The sequence below is a fragment of the Bos indicus x Bos taurus genome, chromosome 9 (assembly GCF_003369695.1).
Source record: "Bos indicus x Bos taurus breed Angus x Brahman F1 hybrid chromosome 9, Bos_hybrid_MaternalHap_v2.0, whole genome shotgun sequence".
In the NCBI taxonomy this organism is placed as follows: Eukaryota; Metazoa; Chordata; class Mammalia; order Artiodactyla; family Bovidae; genus Bos; species Bos indicus x Bos taurus.
In genome coordinates this window covers 26,168,427-26,187,645 of record NC_040084.1, presented here as the reverse complement: position 1 = coordinate 26,187,645, position 19,219 = coordinate 26,168,427, and the positions used below count along the sequence as shown (strand labels likewise).

The 19,219-nt window shown below is 43.9% G+C and overlaps 1 protein-coding gene across 4 annotated transcripts in view; it reads left to right on the top strand.

The window, feature by feature from the left end:
* Positions 1 to 803: 803 nt before the first annotated feature.
* Positions 804 to 19,219, top strand: part of TPD52L1 (TPD52 like 1) — a 93,801-nt gene continuing 75,385 nt past the window's right edge. The window contains exon 1 of one of the 4 annotated variants that reach the window (XM_027551070.1): positions 804 to 1,160. In XM_027551070.1, the coding sequence (XP_027406871.1) occupies positions 1,142 to 1,160 (19 nt within the window). In that variant the 5' untranslated portion in view covers positions 804 to 1,141. The remainder of the gene's footprint in view (positions 1,161 to 19,219) is intronic. The other 3 variants (XM_027551072.1, XM_027551071.1, XM_027551074.1) reach the window with 3 other exon arrangements.

The window sequence follows — 19,219 nt, the reverse complement described above, 5'->3', positions numbered from 1 at the left end:
CGTAGCACGCATGCGCGCACCCACCAAGCCTGGTGCTGAAGAGCCGTGGGGTATCCTAAGTGCCTGAAAGCTGTCTGCGACTTAGGGAGAAATGCAGATATTGAATAAGCTTCAGAAGTTCTGTTCACATTTCCTAAGTTAAATAGGCTTAATAGTGCTGTGGGCTGGGAGTGTTCAATATTAGTGAGTGAACAGTATGTATTAAATGAGGTATTTTTAAACAGAAACACACATCAAACAAAGTTATATACTAATCAGTTGACAAAAAAATATTGAGTCCAGAGGTTCAGAGGAACCTACCACTGTATCCCTTATTGTAAAGCCCCCTTCCTTCCCCTCTTCAGGGCATTGGCTGTACTGCAAGCCCATGGATCTTGCCATTGGTCAGCAACGGCATTCATAAGAAACTGTCCCATAAACACACACACATACACACATACCCTTTCATCTCCAGTATTCGGACACTAAGTGTCAACAGTGGTACTTTCTTCACCTAGGATATTGATTCCTAATCGTTTCTCTTTGTTCATGATTGATACCCTTTTCCTTGATTTAAACGTATACATAATTTTACCCTACATGCTCCATTGCCTAAGAGACCACTTGAGTGTATAAGGGCCACTGTTTAATGATTTATCAATATTCGGGTCTGTGAACCGGCAGAGGATTCTGACGATTGAGACCTCGGTAGATTGGACCTCGGTGATATCCAAGAGAAAAATATTTTTATGCTTGTGGATTATTTTAATGAACTATAGAAAGTGGGTATCAATAAATGTATTTACAAAAAAGAAAATTGAAAGCACCGCGGACCTCAAGCCGGCTTTAGACATCGCTGGGCAGAGCACGCGCCCTAAGCCCGGAGCGCGCGCCCCCGGCCCGATGCCCGAATCGGCCGGCAGGTGGCGCCCAGCGGTGGGCTGCACCCCCGCGAGGTCTGGGCCAGGTAGACTGGAAGGGGCGGAGGTAACCCGGAGCGGGCAGCGGAGGCCGCCCCTCGGCCCCCACCCCCTCCACGCCGCGCTCGCTACACGCGTGCGGGGAGAGGACGTGGCCAGCTGCGTTCCGAGATCCGGCACCGCCGCTGCTTCTCCGCCAGGCGCCGGGCGTCCCCGCCACTCTCAGTCCTAAGTCGGCTACTATGGAGGCGCAGGCTCGAGGTGAGTGGTCGCCGATCGCCCCGAGGGTCAGGCCCTAGGGCTCCCAAAGGCCCTTTCCCCTCATCACCTAACTTTGCTCCCCGGCCGAGCGGATGGGTGACCTCACCCCATGTGTCCACCACTCTACTCCTCCCCGCGCCTGCGGGACAATTCCTGCTCCCCCAAACTCAGGATGTGCTGTGGGCTGGGGACCAGTGGAGAGGACCCTCGACAGGAAACGCGCCCCCGGATTGCTCGACTTCTTTCCCAGCCAGTCGCGCTCGCGCTTCCTACACCCCGCGGGCACCCGCAGGACCTGTTGGGCAGGGTCCGGAGAACGCCTTTCGTCCCCTTCTTCCCGCCGGGAGTAGGGAGGGGCCGCGACGACTCCTGCAGTGCACGGTGGGCTCGCGTCCTGCACCTCCCGAATCCCGGGCTGAGCGCAGCGCGCGCCGAGGTGCTAGCTCCGCGGAGACCCCGGGTCTCCCGGACACGCGAGGGGTTTGCAGCGCGGGGACCTGCCTTCCGAGACCGGGGAGTGCGTTACCCGCCCGCTGATTTTCGCAGCTCGACGCGAGAGTCCCGGTTTCCTTCGGTCGGGGGGCGACCTCTGCCTCCCTTGGCGCGCGGGGCCTTCGAGCTCCGGGGGTCACTGGCTCCAGGAGCCCGAGAGGGCTTCACCGAGGGCAGCCTGGTGTCTTGAGGTCGCAGCAGAGAAGGGTTAGGGAATCCCGATGGAATCGTGCCAGAATGGAAGTAAATGGTATATGTAAAGAAGCAGAGGTGGACGAATGTGGAGCAGGAGACTGGAGTCTGACTCTATAGAGTCTCTCTTGGGAGCAATGCCGAGAATGAATGAATGCGAGTTCAGCCTTTTTCGGGCTTTAGAACAATCATCACCACCTTTCTTCCACGGGAAATTCTATGTAGGCTTTTAAATAAAATAAGAGCCCCGTTTAAAAAGTTTAAAAAACGAAGAGGTTCATGACCCTATGTGCTCCCTTTTTAGGGGCTTAAGTGTCCTCCTACATGAGAGCGACTTGGCAGATGCTGGGTCTGGAGTCACCCAACAGGTTTGGCTGCCAGGCTTACAATGGTCTGAACAGTACGAACCATCCTCATTCTTTCCATCAGCCAAGATCTTGTCCATAAAGCTGCTGCTTCCAGTATTTTTCCTCCACTGTCTATCTAAATAGGAAAGGAGAATGCAACCAAGGGTGGGGAATTTTTCTATGTGTGCTGTGTGCTCAGTCCTGTTGGACCCTTTGCAACCCCATGAACTGTAGCCCACCAGGCTCCACTGTCCATGGAATTTTCCAGGCAAGATACTGGAGTGGGTTGCCATGTCCTCTTCCAGGGGAAATTTCCAAGCTCAGGGATCAAACCTTTGTGTCTTGTGTCTCTTGCACTGGCTGGCAGATTCTTTACCACTGTGCCTCCTGGGAAGCCCCTGGGGAGCTCCTTAGTCTAATTCAAAAGTTGAGATCAGGTTGGAAGCCTTCACTCCTAAACTGAAGCAGGTAGGAACAGCTGGAGCTTTCCAACCTGCTTTGCCAATGAGATTTGCAGTTTTAAATACAGGCCCTGGCCCAATCCAGATCCAGCAAACTGGAATCTCTGGGGCCTGGGCATGGGTATATTTGAAAGCTTCTCAAGTGAATCCGTTATTCAGTGAGGTTGGAGAGAAAAACTACAGCAGATAGGAAACATTCATCAGATTGGACCCATTGGTGTTACTGGTTTGCTTTACTTGTGAGATTTACTTAACAAACACTTCAGTGCTTTCCTTTGCCAAGCACTGTGCTAAGAGGAACAAACATGGCCTGGATCCCTGCTTTGTGAAATTTGTAGTAGAGGAAGAGACGGACATTAACTTGAGAGTTATTTGATAACTAAACAGAAAAATTGCAACCATCTAAATGATAAGAAGAGTACCGCAGTGTAGTGAGAGCTTTAAGGAAGCTCCCAGCCTAGTAAAGTAGTGAAGTGAAGTCGCTCATTGTGTCCAACTCTCTGCAACCCCATGGACTGTGGCCTACCAGGCTCCTCCATCCATGGGTTTTCCCAGACAAGAATACTGGAGTGGGTCGCCAGTGAGAGCCTGAAGAAAGCTCCCAGCCCAGCAGGTGATAGTCAAACCAGCAGAGTTTGCTCAGTGTCCCTGTTTCTGCTCTTTGTGCTTTACATGGGTTGACTCACTGCTTCACAGCAGTTCCATGAGCTAGGTAGTCTGGTCCTTCCCATTCTCCAGAAAGGAAACAAGCCAGATATGTAAATTCCTTGTAACAACAAGTATATAATATTGCAGAGTGGATGCTGTAAAGGCCCACTCCCCACACAAAGCCTACCACTTTCAGAAGAGAACTAAAACTTAAGTCCCTACCTGCTCGTACTTTCTTTGGCCCCCTCTGCCTCTTTCCCCCTTCATGTGAAGGCCTCCTAGGGAGACTGGAATAGGGTGATGGTCAGCCAGGGGGACAAAAGTCAATAGAGTTAAGAAATACTTGGGAAGAAAAAAAACGGTAACTTGGATTGGCTGTGAAGGATGGCGGGTGACTTGGGAAGGAAACAATGGTAACTTGGATTGGCTGTCAAGGATGACTTTCAACTTTATAGTTTTACAATCTGGTGGATGATATTTGCCCCTTAAATTCTCATCTTCCCAGTACATTAAGTTCTCCATTTTCAGACTTTTTTTTTTTTTTGGTCAGTTAAGCAGCAGACATAGTAAGTTCTTTGAAAATGAAACATTTCACAAAATGTTTATGGTTTATATTAAAGAGATCTTCTTTCTACTTGGTACATTTCTCTGGCTAAATAATTGCCTCTTAGATTCTAAGAGAGTCCTGTAGTTTCCTAAACGCAAGCTTCTAACCTTAGCACTGTTTATTTTAGATTTATCTAGAGAGGGGATGGCTCCTCTTTCTGCCCTTTGATCTAGAGAAAAGCAAACATGAATGTGGTTAAGTGGTCAGTGCTATTGAGATGTCCTCAGGTACTTTATAGTACCTCTTCCTGGAAGAGGGTCTGGCAACCCACTCCAGTATTCTTGCCTGGAGAATCCCATGGACAGAGGAGCCTGGGGGCTTCCAGTCCATGGGGTTGCAAAGAGTCGGACAGGACTGAAGCAACTCAGCACACACTTTATACTACAGATGCTATGGACTTCATTTACACACAAATCTCCATAAATGCAGTAGTGGGTCTTAGAAGTGAAATGCTGCTGTTAGGTTCTTTGACTTTGTAGAAGAACAGATTACTTCCAACAGAACAGGAAGACATTCTGGGAAGTTGGCAGAAGGAAAAACACAGAAGTGGGGTTAGGAACAATTCCACGAGGAGAGGCTGGAGAACTGTGTGCCGTGAGAGGCCCACAAGAGGCTATGTTGCCCATTGTTTTCCTGGTACTAGAGAATTTGCTTTAATAAAGTTGATATGTTAGAGAGAATTTATTTTGGAATGTAGCATTTTCCTGAAATATTTGGCAGTCCTTTAAAGAAGGTTCCTTTTGGAACCACCTTTCATATTTCATTACTCTAGAAATTAACTTTTTGTCTTTCCCAATGTCTTGAATGTTACAAGGAAAAATTTCACTTAATACTTGTATGTATTCAGATTAATGATTGTGTTAGTGTCCTATGATTGCTGTAACTGTAGGGTAAGGGAGTTAGAGAAGGCGAGGTTCGGAAAAAGAACGAGATCAGCACTTCACAGAAACAGGTCACCTTTAATGGGGCGAGAAGGGGCAGCAGTCAGATTAGTGAGCTGCTGCACTAACCCAAGAAAAGAGTCAGTATATATAGGCATATATGTGGAAAGCTACTGTCTTAAGGCGGCCTGTTCTTCTCCAAGGTCGTTCGGAGTAGTTTTGTCTTAAATGGTCGGGGCAAGGAATTCTGGATATTGGCCAGAGGCTGGACTGGCTGGGAGCTGGGCATAATCAACCTTAATGTCCATTTTTTTCTTCTTTGTTTTGCACAGAATGGTGGGGAGGACCTGGAGGGGAGTTTTAACTCCAGGCTATTTTGAGCCATATAACTTTCCTTCAATAACAAATTACTACAAATATAGTGGCTTAAAACAACAGAAATGTATTCTCTCACAGTTCTGGAGGCTTGAAGTCCAAAATTACCATCGCTCGAGCAGAATTAGGACGTCAGCAAGGCTTCGATCTTTCTGGATGCTCTCAGAAATACTTCTTCCTTGCCTCCTCCAACCACTGGCCACATCTCTTCAGTCTCTACCTTTGTGGTCCCGTTGCCTTCTCTTCTGTCAGATCTCCCTCTTTCGCTCTTAAAAGAATATTTGTGATATTTCATTTAGAGCTCACCTGGAGCGTCTAAGATAATCTTCCCATCCCAAGATTCTTTTCCCATAAAAGGTAATATTTACAGGCCCCAGGGATCAGGATCTGATATCTTTGGGGACCAATATTCAGCCAGTTATAGTAACTACTTTTTATATTCAGACATTCTATTCAGGAGGATTCTCAGAAGTCCATGAATGACTTAAAGTGATACATGTCAGATTAAGCCTGTTTGCAGATTCCATTAAAGTGAAATGTCATGTTTATCTTACGTTCCTCTTTGCTCCCAGGACATTTGTTTGGAGTCGTCTTGTTCCAGGAAGAAGTCAGGGCATTTTATACAGACAAATGAAACACAGGAAGATAATGTAAGTTAGATGAAAGAAAACAAACAGATAAGACATAAAATGAAGCAAAGAACGAGCTCTAGAAAAAAATAAATACAGTTGTATCCTTTTTATTAATATTCCATGCAAACAAATTCTTGCTTTGTAAGCAAAGCATATTATTGTTTTTTTTTTTTAACAAAACAGTAAAATAATCCCTTCTTTCTCAAAGAGCAAGAGGTTAAGTCTCTTGTATTGTAGAGATCAGAGTACTCAAAGAAAAAGAAATCTGTTTTCTACATTTCAGGTTGTACAATCGTAAACCTCACACTATGGAAGCTAGGTATTACACCTTTTGATTTATGACTTTTAAAAATATTATGAAGAGTATTCTTACTGTCTTCAAAGCTACTTTCTACTGTTTTACTTTCCCTCTAAAAAATTTTAAAGTAGGTAGTGATGTATATATAAGATAAAGTCAATCATTTGTAACAAATCATATACTGTTAGGCTTCCCTGATGGCTCAGTGGTAAAGAATCCACCTGCCGGTGTAGGAGACACAGGTTTGATCCTTGGACTGGAAAGATACCCTGGAGAAGGAAGTAGCAACCTACTCCAGTATTCTTGCCTGGGAAATCCTATGGACAGAGGAGCCTGGCAGCCTACTGGCCCATCGGGTCACAAAAGAATCAGACACAACTTAGCGATTAAACAGCAGCATGTACAGTTGTTGCAATTAAATTTTTTATAAAATGGAGTCACACGAACCATAGATATTATGTTGTTGTTGTTGTCATTCAGTTGCTAAGTTGTGTCCAACTCTCTGTGACCCCATGGACGCAGCATGCCAGGTTCCTCTGTCCTCCACTGTCTCTAGGAGTTGGCTCAAATTTGTGTCCATTGAGATGGTGATGCTATCTAACCATCTCATCCTCTGCCGCCCCCCTCTCCTTTTGCCTTCAATCTTTCCTAGCATAAGGGTCTTTTCTAAGGAGTTGACTATTCATATCAGGTGACCAAAGTATTGGTGCTTCAGCTTCAGCATCAGTCCTTGCAATGAATATTCAGGATTGAGTTCCTTTAGGATTGACTGGTTTGATCTCTTTGCCATCCAAGGGACTCTCAAGAGTTCTCTCCAGCACTGCAGTTCAAAAGCATCAACTCTTTAGTGCTCATAGTGCTCAGCCTTCTTTATAGTCTAACTTTATGGTTTTTATGGTCAAACTCTCATATCCATACATTAACTGCTGAGAAAACCATAGCTTTGAATATATGGACTTTTGTCAGCAAAGTGCTTTTTAACATGCTGTCTAGGTTTGTCATAGCTTTCCTTCCAAGGAGCAAACTTCTTTTAATTTCATGGCTGCAGTCACTGTCTGCAGTGATTTTGGAGCCCAGGAAAATAAAATCTGTCACTGTTTCCACTTTTCCCCCATCTATTTGCCATGAAGTGTTGGGACGGGAAACCATGATGTTAATGTCTTTAATGTTGAGTTTCTTTTTTTTTTTTTTTTGATTTTTAAAATTTTTTAATTGAAGGATAATTGCTTTACAGAATTTTGTTGTTTTCTGTCAAATGTCAACATGAATCAGCCATAGGTATACATATGTCCCTTCCCTCCATAAAATTTTTTTAATGGTGTTTAACATAAACAGTTTTTTTTTTTTTAGTTGTTCAACTTTACCTGTCCAAGTAAAATTTGAAGGAAAGAAGCAAATAAATAACTAAATAAAACAAAGACATGCGAACAGATAGGATAAATAGTAAAAAGCAAGTAATACAGTAGCTTCAAATTTTACTTGGACAGGTAAAGTTGAACAACTAATGTTGAGTTTCAAATTAGCTTTTTCACTCTCCTCTTTTACCCTCATCAAGAGGCTCTTTATTTCCTGTTGACTTTCTGCCATTAGAGTTGGTATCATCTGCGGATCTGGGGTTTTTGGTATTTCTCACGGCAGTCTTGATTCCAGCTTGTGAATCATCCAGCTCAGCATACTAGAAGCTATTTTGAATTGCATTCCCTAATATGTGCCTTGTTTTCTTAATACTTTCTGGCAGGCAGAATTTGAGAAATTGCTTCAAAAAACTTAGAAGTATATGAGTCCATTTTCTGGTCAATCATAAGATTTGGTACTTGGTGTTAATATGTTGTCTCCTGTATTCTTCACAATACAACCTCTGAACTAAGTCTGTATTTTTATACTATGGAACTGAGACTGAGCAGACTTGCTTACTTCCTCTAATTTACCAGCCAATGTGTGTGGTGAGTGGTTTAGTCATGTCCAACTCTTTGTGACACCATGGACCATAGCCTGCCATGCTCCTCTGGGCATGAGATTTCCCAGGCAAGAGTACTGGAGTGGGTTGCCATTTCCTTCTCCAGGGGATCTTCCCCAGCCAGGGATCAAACTCATGTCTACTACATTATAAGCAGATTCTTTATCTTCTGAGCCACCAGTGAAGCCTAGGGAACTAAGTAAATAATAAATAAGTACTTTAGCAACTATCCTTTAAAATGTGCAAATCATCTATACTTAAAAACTGGCAATTGGAGAAAAGAGGGTGGCAGCCCCAGTTACCAGCCTGGCTTGCTCTCCACGTATGTCAATGTTCATCATTACTGCAGTTCTGGAATGTCCCCAGCAACACTTTAAAGCCACCTCCTAAACTGAGTCAGGATGCAGTTAAGAACACATGAAGGATGACCCTAAACTGTGGATTTTCAAGCCTGTCATTCTACTTGTCATTGAATGTTTATGAAATGAAGTGTAATGTATTTAAAATCTATGCATAAAATTAAGAATCATTATTAATGCACCAGGGAAGGCAATAGAACATTTTAATGAATTTGAGTTGGCTAAAAGAAAGCTTTGGGTCCTCAAGGAAAGATGAATTTTAAATAGTTTCTCACAGTGTGAGTTGTTTATAAATGTTGCATTTTGATGCAGAGCATGTGAAAGTCCCAGAATAAAACCATAAATCTCCAAGAATACCCCTTTATCGCCAACCTATTACTTCTTCTTCAGAAGACAAAAATCCGATGCTTGGCTATTTGTGCTGTAGCCAAATGATGTACCACATACCGAAAACGTGTGTATATATGTTACATCTCATCTCTAGACTTAAATCTAGTTATTTGCACCTTACACAAATTACATTTTCTCTGACATATATCTAAAACACAGAATCCACCAAGCCCTTGGAAACTGCAAAATGCAATTTTTTTATAATTAGACACTTCTTTTGTCAATCATTAGCAAGAGCAGCTTGTCAAGGATTCTGGAAACAGAACTGATTCATTCAGAAGAAAATTATAACTACGGGTACAATGAGCGGGGAGTCTCTTCAGATTTCTCTATTTCAGAGGCTCTGGCTGTTGGGTATTTACTTGTTTGTTTTCCCCTGATTTCCGCCCCCTGTATGTGAACAAGCTGAGAGTAGCGATAATGAGAACAGTAAATAATCTATAAATATTGCCAACACTTGGGATTTCAGAATTCATGTAGGATTCATTTCTACATGAAGACATCATGGAAAGATGGTTCCCTTACTTAAGAGTTGAGACAAGTCAGGAAGAAATTGAAGTCTTTGATCCTCATTATTCCTCTTTTGATACCCCAGGATCCATCTTCTTGCTTTCTGCAAAGTTTATTTCAAATGATGGAAAGGTTCTTATAAGCACTTACCCATTTCTCCTAATTTACACATTCCACGAAGGACATTACTGACAAGGAAAATGTCTGTTTATTGTGGACTTAGTGTGTGCTGGACCTGGTTCCAATTGCTTATATGAGATGTTCCGTCAGGTTTCCAGAGCCCAATGACTCTGTACCTGAAAGAAGGAAGCTTATTCTGAGGATTAGGACTCACATTTGTCACTGTGACCCTTGAGAGAATGTATAGAGGTAAGAACACACATGCAGAACTTTTTTGAAATATGATCTTGCTATTTTGGGAGAGGAGAGTGCTGAAGAATTGATGCTTTTGAACTGTGGTATTGGAGAAGACTCTTGCGAGTCCCTTGGACTGCAAGGAGATCCAACCAGTCCATCCTAAAGGAGACCAGTCCTGGGTGTTCATTGGAAGGACTGATGCTGAGGCTGAAACTCCAATACTTTGACCACCTCATGAGAAGAGTTGACTCATTGGAAAAGACCCTGATGCTGGGAGGGATTGGGGGCAGGAGGAGAAGGGGATGATAGAGGATGAGATGACTGGATGGCATCACTGACTCGATGGACGGACTGAGTCTGAGTGAACTCCGGGAGTTGGTGATGGACAGGGAGGCCTGGCGTGCTGCGATTCATGGGGTTGCAAAGAGTTGGACACGACTGAGCGACTGAACTGAACTGAACAGAACTGATCCACCAGCCCAAAGGCAGCTGGTTATTCCATGGTAGTGCTCAATGCATATGCCTTACGGATTCTCTTGCATGCAGGAGAAGGGCTGAACGGAGACCTTGGCCTCTCCTTTCCAGAAATGATTTTGGCATCTGAGAGAGAAAGGCCCTTGTATTTACAAACAGAAAATCTAATACATTTGAAAAGCAAATCTTGTATTGGAAAAAAAAATGTGGATTGAGTACCAGTAAAAAACAGAGGGAAAACACACGTCTAAAAATCGATTCATATATACATTTGAAAAGAATTGGAATCACAATATTACCTACCCCGCTAATGACTTACATTCTTTTTTTTTTACATTTAAAAGTATATTTTATTTTTGAATTGGAGGATAATTTCTTTACAATGTTGTGCTTGTTTCTGCCATATGACTATGCAAATAAGTCATAATCATGTATATATCCCCTCCTTCACAGTCTGCCTCCCCCCTCCCATCCCACTCAACTTAAATTCTTTGATTATGTATGTTATGGGGTTGCTGACTTCCTTCATTAAGAGAAATGGACAAATGATAGTGGTGTTAGCACTAACATTTTTTATTCTGTCATCTTTTATTTAGTTTAAAAATTTTTAATTTATTTATTTTTAATTGGAGGATAATTGCTTTACAATGTTGTATTGGTTTCTGCCATACATCAACAGGAATCAGCCATAGGTACATATGTCCCCTCTCTCTGGGTTGGGGACATCTGAACCTACATATGAACCTCCCTCCTACCTCCAACCCCATCCCACTCCTCTAGGTTGTCACAGAGCACAGGGTTGAGCTCCCTGCATCATACAGCAGATTTCCACTGGCTATCTATTTTACATATGTTAATGTATGTATTTCAAGGCTACTCTCTCAATTCATTCCACCCTCTCCTTCCCCCGCTATGTCCATTAATCTGTTCTCTACGTCTGCATCTCTACTACTCCCTACAGATAGGTTCATCAGTATCATTTTCCTAGATTCCATATATACGCATTAATATATGATATTTGTTTTTCTGACTTACTTCACTTTGTATCACAGGCTCTAGATTCATCCACCTCACTGGAACTGACTCAGATTTGTTCCTTTTTATGGCTGAGTAATATCCCATTGTATATATGTTCCATAACTTTTTTATCCATTCATCTGTCGATGGACATCTAGGTTATCCTATGTCCTGCTTATTGTAAATAAGGCTGCAGTGAACATTGGGGTGTCTTTTAGAATTGTGGTTTTCCCAGGTTTTTTGCCCAGTAGTGGGATTTCTGGGTCATATGGTAGTTTTATTCCTAATATATTTTTTAAAGAACTCTCCATACTGTTCTCCATAATGGGTGTATCCATTTACATTCCCACCAACAGTGCAGGAGGGCTCCCTTTTCTCCACATCCTGTCCAGCATTTATTGTTTGTAGATTTTTTTTTTGATCATGGCCATTCTGACTGTTGTGAGGTGATATATATCTCATTGTAGTTTTGATTTTCATTTATCTTATAATAAGCAATGATGAATATTTTTTTCAGGTGTTTATTAGCCATCTTCATGCCTTCTTTGGAGAAATGTCTCTTTAGGTCTTCCTCCCATTGTTTGATTTTCTTGTTTGTTTTTCTGATTGAGCTGCATGAGCTGCTTTATTTTGGAGATTAATCCTTTGTCAGTTGCTTCATTTGCAGTTACTTTCTCCCATTCCGAGGGTTATCTTTTCACCTTGTTTATGGTTTCCTTTGCTGTGCAAAAGCTTTTAAGTTTAATTAGGTCTCATTTGTTTATTTTTTTCATTTATTTCCATTACTGCAGGAGGTGGGGTCATAGAGGATCTTGCTGTGATTTATGTAAAAGAGTGTTTTGTCTACATTTTCCCTGTGAGCGTTTTATAGTTTCTGGTCTTACATTTAGGTCTTTAATCCACTTTGAGTTTATTTTTGTGTGTGGTGTTAGGAAGTGTTCTAATTTCATTCTTTTACACATAGCCATCCAGTTTTCCCAGTGCTACTTATTAAAGAGACTGTCTTTTCTTCACAGTATATTCTTGCCTCTTTTGTCAAAGATGAGGTGCCCATAGGTGCATGGGTGTATCTCTGGGCTTTCTGTCTTGTTTCATGGGTCTATATTTCTGTTTTTGTGCCAGTACCATACCAGCATCACTTGGCACAGCTGCTCAGTCCCTCCTCCCTGGAGCGCTTTGTTCTCTAGGTTTCCAGGATGCTAAGCGCTTTCCCCCTACTCCTTCACAAGCCCTGCCTCAGTCTCCTTTCTTTCTATCTGCACTCATTCTCTTGGTGAGCTTCTCATACTTTTAAATTCCATCTGTAAACTAACAACTCCCACATCTGTTTTCTCAGCCTGGACCTGGCCCCTCACCTTCAGCCTCTTCACTTGCTGTCTCTACATGAATGCCTAATAAGCATCTTGAACGTAATGTGTCTGACATTGAATTTCTGATCTTCTTTCTTGGAAATAACCCTAGAATCCTAGTATCTCCCAAAGTTATCCACATCTCAGCTAACAACAGCATTTCAACCACAGTAGCCCCAAACCTATCCTTGGAAAGCTTTTGTTTTGGGGCCCCCCGCCCCATCATAGCCCATTTCCAGTCTGTCATGCTAGCTCTACTTTCAAAAATATGAAAGTGTGTGTGTCAGTCGCTCAGTCGTTGCCAACTCTTTGTGACCCCATGCACTGTAGCCCGCCAGGCTCCTCTGTCCATGGGATTTCCCAGGCAAAAAGACTGGAGTGGGTTGCCATTTCCTCTTCTGGGTGGGAGGTGGGTGTGGTCTTCCCAACCTAGGGATCGAACCCAGGTCTCCTGCATTTCAAGCAGATCCTTCACCATCTGAGCTACCAGAGAATCCGCCTTTCAAAATATGCCTAGAGTCAAATGACTTGCACCCTCTCTGCACCTCGCAGATGATGGTCTGGGCCACCATCATCTCTCACTGACTCTCTCCTGGAGTTTCCTAGCTGGTCTCCCTGCTTTGGCCCTGGCCTGTCTTCAGGTTGTTCCTCCACATGGTGCCGAGAGTGACCCTCTCAAAACACGTGGCGCCATGCCACTCATCCCTTCAGGACTCGGCAGTCAGCTCTCCTTTCACTCAGGATAAAGGATAAAGGGTCCTTGCTGTGGCCACGAGGCTGCGCCATGATCGGTCCCCCTTCTTCCTCGTTTCCTCCCTGACCTCATCTCCTAACAGACTCCTTCTGAGTTCCCCGGGCTGCCTCCTCACAGCCTTTCAACTCACTGAGTCTTCTGCCTCAGAAACTCTCCCTCGGCTGCCTCCCCGGCTCATGTCCTCATCCTCGTTTCCAGTCGGGGTCACCCTTCGTCCTGGCAGCCGGGCCCTGTTGTGAGGAGACAGTTCTCTGTTGGTGTCTCGAGTTTCCGCACGGCTGGTCTTGGGAGCAAAGGCATTCACTGCTGATTCTCCCTGGACTGTCTTTTCAGGGAGGTTTTGCATAGCAGGCAGCCTTGGAAGACAGAGACCGCCTCCCTTAGGGGTAGATAGGTTTACCATCCGAGATAATAAAGATCAGGACTCCAGCGAGACCCAGTGTCTGCGGATCTGTATAAAATCAGAGCATCCTAATCTCGGTGTTGGTCTCAGAAACTCATCCCACTGTGTAATCAGACAACACCTGGCCCTCAGCGTGTCACCCTGCCAGAATTAGGGCTCAGGGAACCAGTGCAATGATGTTACCATGGCTACTGCTATCACTGTGAGTAATAAATTCTCTCTGTTCTGTGACCCAGGAGTCGGGTGTTTTCTGCCAGCAGAAACTGGCAGGCTAATTTGTTTGTTCGCCAAGTGGGGCAAAATCCAACCCTTCACAATTCTTGACACCCGTCCTGAGCCATTAACTTCAGACGGCCCCGTTTTAGGCTTCGTCTAGCTGCGCCTTGTCCAGAGTGAGCACCTAGAACCTGTGTCTCTTCTTCTAGGCTGTCTTCTGGGTACCCAGGACTCCAGAACACTCTGCGTAAACAGCCCTCAGTGGGCTGCCAGGCTTACGTGTCCCTTCGTGGGTGGACCATGCTGCCAGCATGAACAGTCTTCATCCTGAGCTATGACAGAGCTGATTGTTCTTAGAGGTGGCAGTGGTGTACGGGCAATGCACTGCTTGTCAAAGTGTGATCCCTTGACCAGCCTCATTAGCTTCACCTGGGAACTTGTTAGAAATGCATATCCTTAAAGCCCCACTCTGGGCTTCCCAGATGGTCCTAGTGGTAAAGAACCTGCCTGCCACTGTAGGAGACATAAGAGATGAGCGTTCAGTCCCTGGGTTGGGAAGGTCCCCTGGAGGAGGGCATAGCAATCCACTCCAATATTCTTGCCTGGAGAATCCCATGGACAGAGGAGCCTGGTGGTCTACAGTCCATGGGGTCACACAGAGCTGGACACGACTGAAGCTACGTGCATGCAAGCCCCATTTCTAGACCTACTGAAACAGAGACTTTGGAGACGAGCCATCTCTGTCTCCAGTGCCCTTCCAATGATTCTGATGCACACTCTGCTTGAAACTTCTGATATAAACTCACCAGGCTAGGTTGCTGCATGCACGTGTATGGGAGCCCCTACTTGTGCTCATGGTGGACAGACCCCAGGGTGACCCCAGTGAGGAATGATTTCTGGTTTGCATACCCCTGTGTGATCCCTCCGCCTGGATTTCAGGTCTGTTTGCTCACCTCTTGCTCAAGAGGTTGGGTCAAATGTCCTTTGAGCTCCTTTGTTCGTGAAACGCTCATTCAAATTTTTTATCACATGTTGCTTTTTAAAAATAAAAGTACATATACATGTATGTACCAGATGTCCCAGGTGGTGCTAGCGGGAAAGAACCCGCCTGTCAGTGCCGGAGACATAAGAAACTCAGCTTTGGTCCCTGGTTCGGGAAAACCCCTGGAGGAGGGCACTGCAACCCACTCCAGTATTCTTGCCTGGAGAACCCCATGGATAGAGCCTGGCAGGCTGCAGTCCACAGGATTGTAAAGAGTTGGGCATGATTGAAGCAACTTAGCATGCATGCGTGTGTGTGTGTGTGTGTGTGTGTGTGTAAAGCTGCTGTTCCTATATATATATACACACACACACAAAGCTATAAAGCAGCAATAATGAAACTATGCTTGTTTCCATTTCTATGTGGAAAGCTGCTGCTGCTAAGTTGCTTCAGTCGTGTCCAACTCTTAGTGACCCCATGGACTGCAGCCCACCAGGCTCCTGCATCCATGGGATTTTCCAGGCAAGAGTGCTGGAGTGGGTTGCCATTGCCTTCTCCGAAGTTTACAGCCAAATTAGATATTTTCTTTTCCTAACGTGATTCCTAAAATTTAAGTCTGGCTGCTGGTCCTTCGCATTTAGAGAATGACTGTACACCCACATAAGCTGTTTCTCCAGGCTGAGGATATGAGTGTGTCATGTGGGGAGAAGTCAGGAGGAAGAAATAGAAGAAAAAAGGAAAGAGGTTCTGGCATATAAAGAGACTCCACCCTAGTGGTGGGAACACAGATGTTGTCTCATAGAATTGAATTCATGAACTGAATTGAGTTCAGTTACTTTTTGGATGTGTGAGTTTTAACTTAAGTCTCAGTTTTCTCATATGAAAAATGGTGAGAGTGGTGGGTTTGGTGATGACTGAGACAATGCCCATGAAGCACTTTGGACAGTGCTTGGGTACTATTCCAGTAATGAAAAGGAAATGTGAGAGTTATTTATTAAACCAAGTCCTTTCTTATGAGCTTACCACCCTATTTTTGTCATAGCAGTTAGGTGTCAAGCTACTATCTTTAATGCATTCTTTTATCAGAAAACTCTTTGGATTTTGTACACCACCTACCATGCGATTAAAAATAGCTCTCTGGAGCTAAGGAAAGATGAGTAGGTTGAAGATAGAAATAAATATATAAGTTGCTGAAATTTGGATATCTGGCCTGCATGCAGAGTTCTTTTCTGGAGTGTAAATTTTACCTAGTAAAGCACACTGCAATTTTGCTAACAAGAGGGTATTTTAAATGATTGCTCCTTTGGTCCTTCTTGGATCAAAACTTAGAGATAGGCAGACATACAAAGCCGTGTTCATCATTTGGACACATTTTGAGAATGTGAGTGCTCAGTTGCTCAGTTGTGTCTGACTCTTTGTGACCCCAGGGACCCGCCAGGCTCCTCTGTCCATGGGATTTCCCAGGCAAGAATACTGGAGTGGGTTGCCATTTCCTACTCCAGGGGATCTTCCTGACCCAGGGATTAAACCAGCATCTCTTGTGTCTCCTGCATTGGCAGGTGGATTCTTTACCACTATCGCCGCTTGGGAAGCCATTTTGAGGATGAATGAGTTAAATTCTTTGCTTCCATTTCCACTGCTTCTCCCATAATAATTTCATAGATCATCGGAGGCAGGGGAGTGCTGGCAGCGCTTATCTTTTCAGATGGCAAATCTTCTTTCTGGTCTTTTGTGGTTTGGATGTTGATTATTACAGCGCAGCCTTGCTGAAGCAATGCGGAGCCCATGGAGCAAGGTGTGTGTTCTGGGTGGCAGGCCTTTGAAGGTCCTGGTGTCTGTTGCTTAGCAGCATGCTTGAGATTTCCGAGTATTCTGAAAAGCTCCTAATGACAAATGTAGGTTTCTGCTCTTGCTATTTCAGAGGTTTCAAAAAATAAGGCACAAATGAAAACTATGTATATATATAAATATATATGTGTGTGCTGTGCTGTGCAAAGTCACTTCAGTCATGTCCGACTCTCTGCGACCCTGTGGACTGTAGCCCGCTAGGCTCTCTGTCCATGGGATTCTCCAGGCAGGAATACTGGAGTGGGTTGCCTTGCCTCCGCCAAGGAGTCTTATATGCATATATATTTTATGTATGTATATATACCTATACATATATGTATACATATATATATATCCATCCCAATCTATTTCCTTTATTCTGCCTTCTTTTTCTTCATAGCACTATGGCATTTCGTATTATGTATAACTGTTTGTCTCTACTTTCTCTCAACTATTATTTAAACTCCTTGAGGGAAGGGAACTTTGTCTTGTTTATTTTCATGTCCCCAGTGTCTGGAACAATAACTGGTCCATGGAAAACACTCTGTAAATACTTGTGGAGGAAACAAAAATGAAGGAGTGAATAGTACTGAGTGGATAACATCTTATCTAACCCCAGCAGGGTGTAATAGGGGATGAACATCTCAATTTTTATAAGAAATGGCTAGTTTTTAAAAAAAATTTTATTGTAACTTCTCATCAAATCTTTCTAAATTAAAGAAGCGCTAGTAAGAGGGATGGGCTTCCCCGGTGGCTCAGCAGTAAAGAATCTGCCTGTAATGCAGGAGATGTAGGAGACATGGGTTCAATCCCTGAGTCAGAAAGATCCCCTGGAGGAGGGCATAGCAACCCAATCTTAGTATTCTTTGCCTAGAGGATCCCATGAACAGAGGAGCCTGGCGGGCTACGGTCCCTAGGGTTGCACAGAGTCGGACATGACTGAAGAAACTTAGCACACACGCATACAGTAAGAGTGATAGTAAGAATTCTCAGTATTCTTTCTTTGTCATGATTATCTCCAATATTGAAGTACCGAAGATGATATTAAGCTTAGGAGTTGAGGGATGGCGATATAAAAATAGAAGCTGGGGAAGAACTAAGTTGCTCCTCTTAAGAAAAGGAGAGTGAGAAGACTCTGGAGAGGGTGAGGGGGAAATACAGGAAGTAGGAAGGAAGGACCCACAAAGAGTGAGCCTTGGAGAGAGAAAAGGAAATACAGTGGGAGACAAGAAGAGATGCCTAGAGGCTGATGAGAGAAACTCAGGACAAGAGGTACTTCTAATGGCGCTTTCCCGGGAAATGAGATCAATCACCTCCTAATTTTCCCCGTGATATCTTGATTCAATGAAGAATTTCTTTTTTAAAATGGAGTTTTTTTGGTAAGACAGCTCGAAAGAAAAGAGGTCACTGGACACCTGATATATATTTGACAAGCAAAGAAATAGATACTGGGTTTCTCCCCGTCTCCATTAAGGCACTATCAAACAAATACATAATAGACTTCAGGATGAGCTGTGCAGATGAACCGTGTGCCCTGGGTTCCCAGGTTTTCCTGGCTGTCCTGGTGCAGAGTCCAACAGGGCATTGGAGGGACCAGAAAGAGAGACTGTAACTCACTCTCGTGAGGATGCTTTACCCGAGCAGCTGATTTTCAGTGCAGTGGGAAACCCTGCATCAGCAATACTTGATCATGCTGTTTTACCTGGACAAATGAAAGTCTCATTCATAGAAATAAAAGCTACCGGAATTTGGTAGCATTTTCTCCTGTAATGTGCGGGTGGCCTGGTCTGCTTGCTCTTTGATAGAGATTTATGAGAAGATATGTCTTTATTCTTACATCCACTCCACTTATTTCCTTCCCTGAATGAGCCACCTCTCCCAGGTCTTTGCTGATGGCCTGTGAGGGTTTGAAATATTGATGCATATGCATCCATTTTTCTCCCAATTTCACTGACCTTTCATTGGAGAGTATTTTTAGCTTTGTTGAGAATTTAGGGCAAATTCTGATTTCTGAGGGATCTCTTAGAGAAATATCAGACTTTGTGGGTATTCTTTTAGTTTCATAAAACTCAAGATGTATTCTGTAAAATGAATATTTGGCTTAGGATTAGCCTTTATACTAATGAAGTTGCACACTATGAAGTAAATTTAAAATAAGCTCCCAAGGAATTACTGTGTGATGTGAAAGCATATTTGTTTGGTAAAATCTAATCTTAATACCGGAGAAGGCAATGGCACCCCACTCCAGTATTCTTGCCTGGAAAATCCCATGGATGGAGGAGCCTGGTAGGCTGCAGTCCATGGGGTCGCTAAGAGTCGGACACGCCTGAGCGACTTCACTTTCACTTTTCACTTTCATGCATTGGAGAAGGAAATGGCAACCCACTCCAGTGTTCTTGCCTGGAGAATCCCAGGGACGGGAAGCCTGGTGGGCTGCCATCTATGGGGTCGCACAGAGTTGGACATGACTGAAGTGACTTAGCAGCAGCCGCAGCAATCTTACTACAAATAGATGTAATCATTTTGATAAT